A 10,199-nucleotide genomic window follows, 5' to 3' on the forward strand; every position below is an offset into this window, starting at 1 on the left:
GTTCAAATCCTCTCAGTTGTGTAGTTTCCTGTTCAGTTGTCCCTGTTCCACCTCATATGTGTTTGGGTCCATCTAGGAGGTCCTGCTTACCTGAACAGGTGGGACAGTCCAGTTCTGTGATAGTGACACTATAATAAAACAATAATGGTGGTTCTGGTATCATTAGTAATGGTGTAACAGTCCAGTTCTGTGATAGTGATGCTATAATAAAGTAATAATGGTGGTTCTGGTGTTATTAGTTTTAGAAACTGTGTGACATGCAGGTGGATGAGACGTCAGTATACAATTGCTGAAGACATTTATTAGACCGACTGGGGTAATAAAGAACCACACAGGACACAGACAGACTGGGGTAATAAAGAGCTGCACAAGACGCAGACCGACCGGGGTAATAAAGAACCACACAGGACGCAGACCGACTGGGGCAATAAAGAACCACACAGGACACAGACCGACTGGGGCAATAAAGAACCACACGGGACACAGACCGACTGGGGCAATAAAGAACCACACGGGACACAGACCGACTGGGGCAATAAAGAACCACACGGGACACAGACCGACTGGGGCAATAAAGAACCACACGGGACACAGACCGACTGGGGCAATAAAGAACCACACGGGACACAGACAGACTGGGACAATAAAGAACCACACAGGACACAGACAGACTGGGGCAATAAAGAACCACACAGGACACAGACAGACTGGGGTAATAGAGACATTGCAGAAAGGGGAAATTTAGCTAGTATCCCATATCAGTTAACTCCAGCCAGGCATTTAACTTTATTGTGGAGTCTGTGGTACTGGAGACCCCCAGCCATACCACACAATGACAGAGCGAAGGAACATTCCTTCACCTTTCTAACCACAAAGATGGTACAGTCCTCCCTGACACAATCTGCAAGAATCATTTCCCATCTCCTACTGTTCAAAACCATCACAAAAGAAGAAGTCAAAAAATGTTTTTAAAGAATTATTTGATCTTTAGAAACCCTAACATCTGTCATATATGTGGGCAGTTTTTGGCTTTAAAAGAAAAATAAATCGTAACTACCAAACTGAAAGATTATTGGACACAGTATGGAACAAATCACAAAAATGGAAAGATGAGAGATGATGAAAAGATGAGTTAAATTGGCTTAGAGAAGTTAAAGCTTTACTTGTTAATAAGGAATGTTGTTAGTGGTTCATGGTCTGAGCAGTGTGCAGTGGTGTGACTGACACCCCTCACTTCCTGACTCTCTCTGGGTCTGATCTGATGTCTGATTGATGTGTGACTGATTCCCAATACAGCGGCACAGAGATTCTGCACCAGGGCAACATGGAAATAAACGAAACGTGTTTAATATTGTAAACAGGTTTCATGTTGTGTATCATACGAACACAACATTTAAAGTATTCATAAATGATCTGCAGCTGATCTCAGACCTGTGTTGGTTTTGTAGCACCACAGCAGGGTCAGTAAGATGAGGAACAGGACCAAACTCAGTCCCACAGCCAAACCAACCAGGCCAAGAGAGGAGGAATCACCAGCTGAACTCATGGGAACTGAACAAAGCACATGAATCACAAAATGATTTGTTACATGTTTGATCTGTTCCCTCTTTTAAATTGGTTGTTAAGAAACATTTAAATTCACTGTTTTCTGACCTCTGAGACTCAGCTGTGTGGTGACTCCTCTCTCTGGGTGTTTACAGTAGTAGACACCCTCATCTGACTTTGAGACAGTACGGATGGTCATTTCTCCTGCAGTCTGGGTCTGGATGAGTGATCCATCTTTATATAAATCAGCTGTGAGGTGTGATGTGATAGTGGGGTGAAGTAAACAGTGTAGAGTCAGAGGATCTCCCTCAGTCACAGGATGGACAAAACTCTCCAGAATCACACCACCATCTAGACCAGAGAAAACACTTTACTCATCTGTTAGAGAGAAGGATTCCAGCATTAACACTGAGTATTACCTAACAGGTTTGGGACACAGAATATAAATACAATACAGCCAATCTTTGGAAAGTAGAATAATATCACACACACACACACACACACACTCTCACACACACACACACACACACACACACACACACACAGAACTGTTAGATTAACAGCTTTCTTTATTAACCTTCACCCTGGTTCTTGGTCAGTATCTGATAGTTCGGATAGTGTCCACAGCCTGTCAGGCTTCACCCCTGATTATCCTGCCTGCTGCCCCACAGCCGCTCTGTTACACCTCTCTCTCTCTCTCTCTCTCTGTTCTGTTGCCCTCTGTGTGGATGGGGTGCATATAATTGTTTATGTTCCAGTGTTCATTTTCTTGTGTTCATTTCCCAGTATCTGGTGAAGCACCATTCACATAAACATTATTCTACATCACCAGAGTGAGGGCCAGGGGCAGCTTCTCTGGTTATTCTGCTCTACTGTCAGTACAGTGTTTGGGTTGAAGCCATGTATCACATCATCATCAGCATCATGTACACAACCATGAATTTCACTTGGATTCATGTTTATAAACTGTAGATTATCCATTAAAGTCTTTGTTTTGTTTGTCCACAGTGACCAGAAGAAGCCTGTAAACATTTCTAAAGAAAAGCTGGAGTCAGTGTTCAAGGTGTGTGTGTGTGTGTGAGTGTGAGTGTGAGTGTGTGTGTGTGTGTGTGTGTGTGTGTGTGTGTGTGTGTGTGTGTGTGAGAGAGGGGGAAGGGTCTTTATCATTAGAGTGTGTTTAGATCACAGATCATGATGAGACTGCGGTTTACTGGTTCATGCTTTACTTTAATGGCTTTTTGTAATTTAACTGATAATGAACAAAACTCAAACTTCACAAACTATTATTATAGCTTTATAAAATGAACTAATATTTAAACCTTAAGATACAGCTCAGTTAATGTGATGCTTATGTTCTTTTATAAACCATAATGTCCACATGACCACCCAATCCCCCTCAGTTTAGTCCTCTCTCATGTTTAATTGATTATCCTGTGTTAAAAAGATCTGTATATAACACTAGTTTTACTGATACTGTTTATTTAGGAGCTGGAGGACAAAATCATCTCTCTGGTGAAGAATGAGCTGAAGAGATTTAAGAATCTACTGAGCTCAGATTACCCAGCATGCACTGAGAGACAGGGGGAGGATGAGGAGGATCAGAGCAGTGTCAGAGAGGGGGTGCTGGAGATCACACTGCACGTCCTGAGGAAGATGAACCGGACAGACCTCGCTAACACACTTCTGACCAGTAAGAGCTCATGGGTCATGACATTATTACATTTAGCAGGTGCTTTTATTGAAAAAAAATGAAAGTGTCACTTTATTCTTTGTAACTGAGATTGGAACACAGGTAACTATCTAACAGATCACATTAGAACACAGATCCTATCTCACAGATCACATTAGAACACAGATCCTATCTCACAGATCACATTAGAACACAGGTCCTATCTCACAGATCACATTAGAACACAGGTCCTATCTCACAGATCACAGGTTTCCCCCCCCCCCCTTGTCCAGTCTGGGTTGTAGATCTCCTCAGTCAGGTGATGGTTACCATTGTGTGTGTGTGGAGATCCTACATTAAAGCACATGTAGGCTCCAACACCAGGTGCTTAAGTTAAACCATAAAGTTGTGGAACACTGGAATGTAGTAACACTGTCCAGTGATTAATTAGTTTAAATGTATTAATGATGATTAATGATGTCATGGGTAGTTGTGTGTCTGTGTGTTGAGAATGGTCCTACCTTTAAAACAGTGGCCAACAGTGCTTATAGTTCACACTCTTAGTAAAACAGCCAGAGAAAATGTGCTGCAGTGTAACATATAGAAGAGTTCAAGTATGAACCATCAGTGTGTACACACGTACACACACACACACACACACACCACACCACACAGCGTAACATACAAAAGGGTTCAAATATGAACTATCAGTTCAGCTTTCTGACCAACATTACAGTTCAACTAAGATTTACCACTGGAGGTTTCATGCCCAATCTAGCAGGAATAAACAATCTATTTATAACAATCTGTTTATCTCTTTTCCTGTAACTCCTGTAATTAGTCTTTTATGAATGAATCTGAATCTAAAAGAGATTAGCATGTGTTCTGTTGTCTTCCTCTTTTATCAGTACTGGCCCCTGCTTGCCACAGAAAGCTCAAATCCAAACTGAGGGAAAAATGCCAGAAGATTCATGAAGGAATCTCACAGCAGGGAACCACAGCACTTCTGAATGAGATCTACACAGAGCTCTACATCACTGAGGGAGGGAGTGGAGAGGTCAATAATGAGCATGAGGTGAGACAGATTGAGACAGCATCCAGGAGACCAGCAACACAGGAGACACCCATCAAATGCAGTGACATCTTTAGACCCTTACCAGGACAAGACAAAGCCATCAGAACTGTGCTGACTAAAGGAGTGGCTGGAATTGGCAAAACAGTCTCTGTGCAGAAGTTCATACTGGACTGGTCTGAAGGAAACGTAAATCAGGATGTACTCTTTATATTCCCACTTCCTTTTAGGGAGCTGAATTTGATGAAGGAGAAAAAGTTTAGTCTGGTGGAGCTTCTTCATCGCTTTTTCCCAGAAACATGTGAATTAAAACCTAAACATTATACAAACTACAAAATTCTGTTCATCTTTGATGGTCTGGATGAGTGTAGACTTCCTCTAGCTTTCCAGAACAATGAGAGATTGTGGGATGTAACAGAGTCAACCTCAGTGGATGTGCTGCTGACAAACCTCATCAAGGGGAATCTGCTTCCCTCTGCTCTCCTTTGGATAACCTCTCGATCAGCAGCAGCCAATCAGATCCCTCCTGAGTGTGTTGACCAGGTAACAGAGGTAAGAGGGTTCAGTGAACCACAGAAAGAGGAATATTTCAGGAAGAGAATCAGTGATCAGAGCCTGGCCAATAGAATCATCACACACATGAAGTCATCAAAAAGCCTCTACATCATGTGCCACATTCCAGTCTTCTGTTGGATTGCAGCCACTGTTTTAGAGAGAATGTTGGGTGAAGCAGAGATCCCCAAGACTCTGACTCAGATGTTCACACACTTCCTGATCTTTCAGCTCAGACACAAGGATCAAAAGTATGGACGAAGTATGAAAGAACAAAAAGGTCCCACTCACCCACGTCACATGAGAAAACATGTTTTGGCACTGGGAAAACTGGCGTTCCAACAGCTAGAAAAAGGCAACCTGATCTTCTATGAGGAAGACCTGAGAAACAGTGGCATAGATGTCAGAGAAATGACAGTGTATTCAGGAATGTGCACTCAGATCTTCAGAGAGGAGTTTGAGCTACAGCTGGGGAAGGTGTTCAGCTTTGTACATCTGAGTGTTCAGGAGTTTCTGGCTGCTGTATATGTGCTTATTTCTTTCATCTCCACCAACACCAATGTGCTGCAACAGCAAAACCCTGAAATGGTCAAAACCCCAATGTCTGTCTTCCTCAACATTGCAGTGGCCCAGCAACACCCTGAAATGGTCAAAACCCCAATGTCTGTCTTCCTCAACAGTGCAGTGGCCCAGCAACACCCTGAAATGGTCAAAACCCCAATGTCTGTCTTCCTCAACAGTGCAGTGGACAAGGCCTTACAGAGTCAAAATGGACACCTAGACCTTTTTCTCTGCTTCCTTCTGGGTCTCTCACTGGAGTCCAATCAGACTCTCTTACGAGGCCTACTGACACAGAGAGGAAGCAGCTCTCACAGCAAAGAGGAAACAATCAAGTACATCAAGCAGAAGATCAGTGACAGTCCCTCTACAGAGAAATCCATCAATCTCTTCCACTGTCTGAATGAACTGAATGATCATTCTCTAGTGCAGGAAGTCCAAACATACCTGAGCAGAGGAGGTGACCGTCATCTCCATGGAGCCAAACTGTCTCCTGCTCAGTGGTCAGCTCTGGTGTTTGTGTTGCTGAACTCTGAAGAGGAGCTGGATGAGTTTGACCTGAGGAAATATGACCCATCAGAGGAATGTCTGCTGAGACTGCTGCCATTGGTCAAAGTATCCAGAAAAGCCATGTGAGTATTTTCATTTAGAGATGAACAGTGGGTGTAGCATTGGATGTTCTTGACTCAGAAGGTCTTCTGTGAAAAATGAAAAGGAGAGTGAGAGAGAACATTAGAGAGAGAGATGGATAGAGAGATCCTACATTAAAGTACATGTAGGTGATTGAAGGCTCCAACACCAGGTGCTTAAGTTAAACCATAAAGTTGTGGAACATTGGAATGTAGTAACACTGTCCAGTGATTCAATACAGTCTAGTGATTCATTAGTCTAAATGTATTAATGATGGTTAAATGATATTTGATGTCATGGATAGTTGTGTGTCTGTGAGTTGAGAATGGTTCTACCTTTAAAACAGTGGCCAACAGTGTTTATAGTTCACACTCTTAGTAAAACAGACAGAAAATGTGCTGCAGTGTAATATATAGAAGTGTTCAGGTATGAACTATCAGTGTGTACACACACACACATACACACACACACACACACATGCATGCACACACACCACACAGTGTAACATACAAAAGGGTTCAAATATGAACTATCAGTTCAGCTTTCAGATCAACATTACAGTTCAACCACTACTGACCAATACAGAGAAAAGTGCACAAGGATGAGCATGACCAATGTATACACATGCACACACACACACACACACATATATATATTTCACACTGATGGCAGTTTTCAAACTTTATCACAGGTTTTCTTTAGAGCCGATGATGGTGATTGGGCACATTAGAAAGGTGTAGGTGTTAATATGACTTCATCTGAAACATTTTCATTGTTTAAATATTTTACCAAGGCAATTTGTCATAATCTAGTTGTAAATAGGTTTAAGTCAAAATAAACTAACATCATTAACAGCAACTGATTCCAGTACTATACCTTCAGCTCTGTGTGATTGAGGTACTTGACATTTAATTAGAAGGTTGCTGGTTCAAGCCCCACCACTGCCGAGTTGCCACTGTTGGGCCCCTGAGCAAGACCCTTAACCCTCAATTGCTCAAGTTGTACTCAGTCATAATTATAAGATGCTTTGGATAAAATCGTCAGCTAAATGCCATAAATGTAAAATGATGAGTGTAGCATGCAGTAACGTTCACAGCTCTGTGTGATCAGTGTAGCATGCAGTGACGTTCACAGCTCTGTGTGATCAGTGTAGCATGCAGTGACGTTCACAGCTCTGTGTGATCAATGTAACATGCAGTGAGTCTCCCAGAAGCTAATGCTGTTACTACTGACCATATCAGTTCTTTTGTACAAAAAGTCAGATGTCCTTGAGTCCTCACACAAGCAGTGCAGGAGAAGTGAGTCAATTCTGATCTAACTGAAACATGTGAACTGTCCTCTTCTCCCCATTATTTTACTGTACACATACAGTCCATGGAGGACAAACTCCAGGGACACATTTCATGTCAACAGCAGACATGAGATAGCCTCACGCACTTAACTGACTGATGGGTTCAGCCTCACGCACTTAACTGACTGATGGGTTCAGCCTCACGCACTTAACTGACTGATGGGTTCAGCCTCACGCACTTAACTGACTGATGGGTTCAGCCTCACGCACTTAACTGACTGATGGGTTCAGCCTCACGCACTTAACTGACTGATGGGTTCAGCCTCACGCACTTAACTGACTGATGGGTTCAGCCTCACGCACTTAACTGACTGATGGGTTCAGCCTCACGCACTTAACTGACTGATGGGTTCAGCCTCACGCACTTAACTGACTGATGGGTTCTGCCTCACGCACTTAACTGACTGATGGGTTCTGCCTCACGCACTTAACTGACTGATGGGTTCTGCCTCACGCACTTAACTGACTGATGGGTTCTGCCTCACACGCACTTAACTGACTGATGGGTTCTGCCTCACACGCACTTAACTGACTGATGGGTTCTGCCTCACACGCACTTAACTGACTGATGGGTTCTGCCTCACACGCACTTAACTGACTGATGGGTTCTGCCTCACACGCACTTAACTGACTGATGGGTTCTGCCTCACACGCACTTAACTGACTGATGGGTTCTGCCTCACACGCACTTAACTGACTGATGGGTTCTGCCTCACACGCACTTAACTGACTGATGGGTTCTGCCTCACACGCACTTAACTGACTGATGGGTTCTGCCTCACACGCACTTAACTGACTGATGGGTTCTGCCTCACACGCACCTGACTGACTGATGGGGTCTGCCTCACACGCACCTGACTGACTGATGGGGTCTGCCTCACACACACCTGACTGACTGATGGGGTCCCTGACTCAGCTATTGAGCCTCCAGGATTCTCGATGCACCACACAGACAGAACTCAGGACCTCACTGGGAAAAGCAAAGGCAGAGGAGAATGTTTCATGATCAGTGACTCAGTGTCAGCACAGGAATGTAAACACTAGTAAAAGATTCTGCTCTCTGCATTCTGTCCATTCCTCCATAATCACTAATGCAATGTTCATCCCACCATCATTAGTACTGCAGTGTTCATACACTAATATTCACTACTGCAATGTTCATTCCTCCATAATCACTACTGCACTGTTCATTATTTCATAGTCAATACTGCAGTGTTTATTTCTCCATAATAAATACTACAGTGATTATTCCAAAAATAATCAATACTGTGGTGTTAATTCCTCCATAATCACTACTGCAATGTTCATTCCTCCAATAATCACCATTGCAGTGTTTATTCCTCCATAATAAATACTACAGTGATTTATTCCTCTAAAATCACTACTGCGGTGTTCATGCCAACATAATCAATACTGCAGTGTTCATTATTCCATAATCACTACTGCAGTGTTTATTTCTCCATGATAAAAACTACAGTGATTATTCCACCATAATCAATACTGTGGTGTTTATTCCTCCATAATCACTACTGCAGTGTTTTATTCCTCCATAATCACTACTGCAATGTTCATTCCAACATAATCAATACTGCAGTGTTTATTCCTCCATAATCAATACTGCAGTGTTTATTCCTCCATACTCACTACTCTGCATGTCTTCCAACAATATTTTCTGTTTGTATATTAGTGTGTTTGTATTTGTGAAACATTGAATGAGATTTATGTTGTTCTGTTTCCTGTTATGGTGTTAGGGGTGTGATATTTTGATATTTGGACTCTGATTATGGTAACTCCCATTCACTGACTTGTGAACCAACCATCCATTATTTGGTCACCTGTCTTAGGTTGCTAATGAATGTTATTTGTCATGTCTTTGTCCATTTTGTCCTTGGTGAAGACACAGTAGTGTTGAAATGTTGCTGTGTTTGTAAAATTAAAAGGCTGAAAATGTATCAGTGTGTTCCAGACCTTTCAAGCTCTTCTTTACATTTTTATTAGCAGTTCAGATCTTTTAATTCATCATCCTCTGACTGAACTAAATTATTTACTGTATTTACTCGTTTACAGACTATCTGGCTGTGGTCTCACAGAAGAGTCTTGCAAATCTCTCACATGAGTTCTACAAACAGAAAACTCACTGAGAGAACTGGAGATGATTAATAATGACCTGCAGAATTCAGGAGTGGAGCAGCTCTGTGCTGGACTGAAGAGTTCACACTGTAAACTGGAGATTCTCAGGTGAGTTTCTGTGACTATTTTTGAATGTAAATAAAGAGCCATTTTAAAATGGTCAGTGTCAACTCCCTTATAGTACAGTATTAAACTAACATTGCCAGGCAAAGCAATGCAAGGAAATTTACACTTTTATATTATATTATAAAGTTCTCTTCTTTAAATATTTCTAAATATAGTTTTCTGTTGAAACCTCACTGCATTTCATTAAATGACCACACTGTGGAGACAAAGAGTTACATTTCTGATGCATGAGCCGCTATTCAAGTCTAGAAGAGAAATATAACATTGTAAAGAGGAGACACAGATGAGTCCTTGTCCACATGTACAGGTGTATTTATTACAATCCTGCTTCAACTAGGCGCTTTGGCATTTTGTCCACAAGCTGCATTTTTGGTCACCTGAGTGCAGAAATTTTGCAAAATGTCTTACAGGATGAATATATTCAGAAACTCCAACAACAGTGTTGTAAAATGAAGTGTTCTAATGTAAGATTTTCACTGAATGAATTTATCTAGTTTATGTATGGAAACACTGTAAACATCAGTCATTTTCATCTCTCTGCAAATAAAAGCCCTTAAAATCGTATT

The 10,199-nt window shown here is 41.9% G+C and overlaps 1 protein-coding gene across 1 annotated transcript in view; it reads left to right on the forward strand.

Annotated features, from left to right (window-relative positions):
* Nucleotides 1-2,445: 2,445 nt before the first annotated feature.
* LOC145651814 (NLR family CARD domain-containing protein 3-like) overlaps nt 2,446-10,199 on the forward strand; it is a 14,750-nt gene continuing 6,996 nt past the window's right edge. The window contains exons 1-5 of the mRNA XM_081700010.1: nt 2,446-2,471; nt 2,554-2,608; nt 3,031-3,235; nt 4,123-6,028; nt 9,445-9,615. Coding sequence (XP_081556136.1) covers nt 2,446-2,471; nt 2,554-2,608; nt 3,031-3,235; nt 4,123-6,028; nt 9,445-9,493 — 2,241 coding nt within the window. The 3' untranslated portion in view covers nt 9,494-9,615. The remainder of the gene's footprint in view (nt 2,472-2,553; nt 2,609-3,030; nt 3,236-4,122; nt 6,029-9,444; nt 9,616-10,199) is intronic.

The sequence above is a fragment of the Electrophorus electricus genome, chromosome 1, assembly GCF_041902795.1.
Source record: "Electrophorus electricus isolate QZ-2024a chromosome 1, ASM4190279v1, whole genome shotgun sequence".
NCBI classification, from domain to species: Eukaryota; Metazoa; Chordata; class Actinopteri; order Gymnotiformes; family Gymnotidae; genus Electrophorus; species Electrophorus electricus.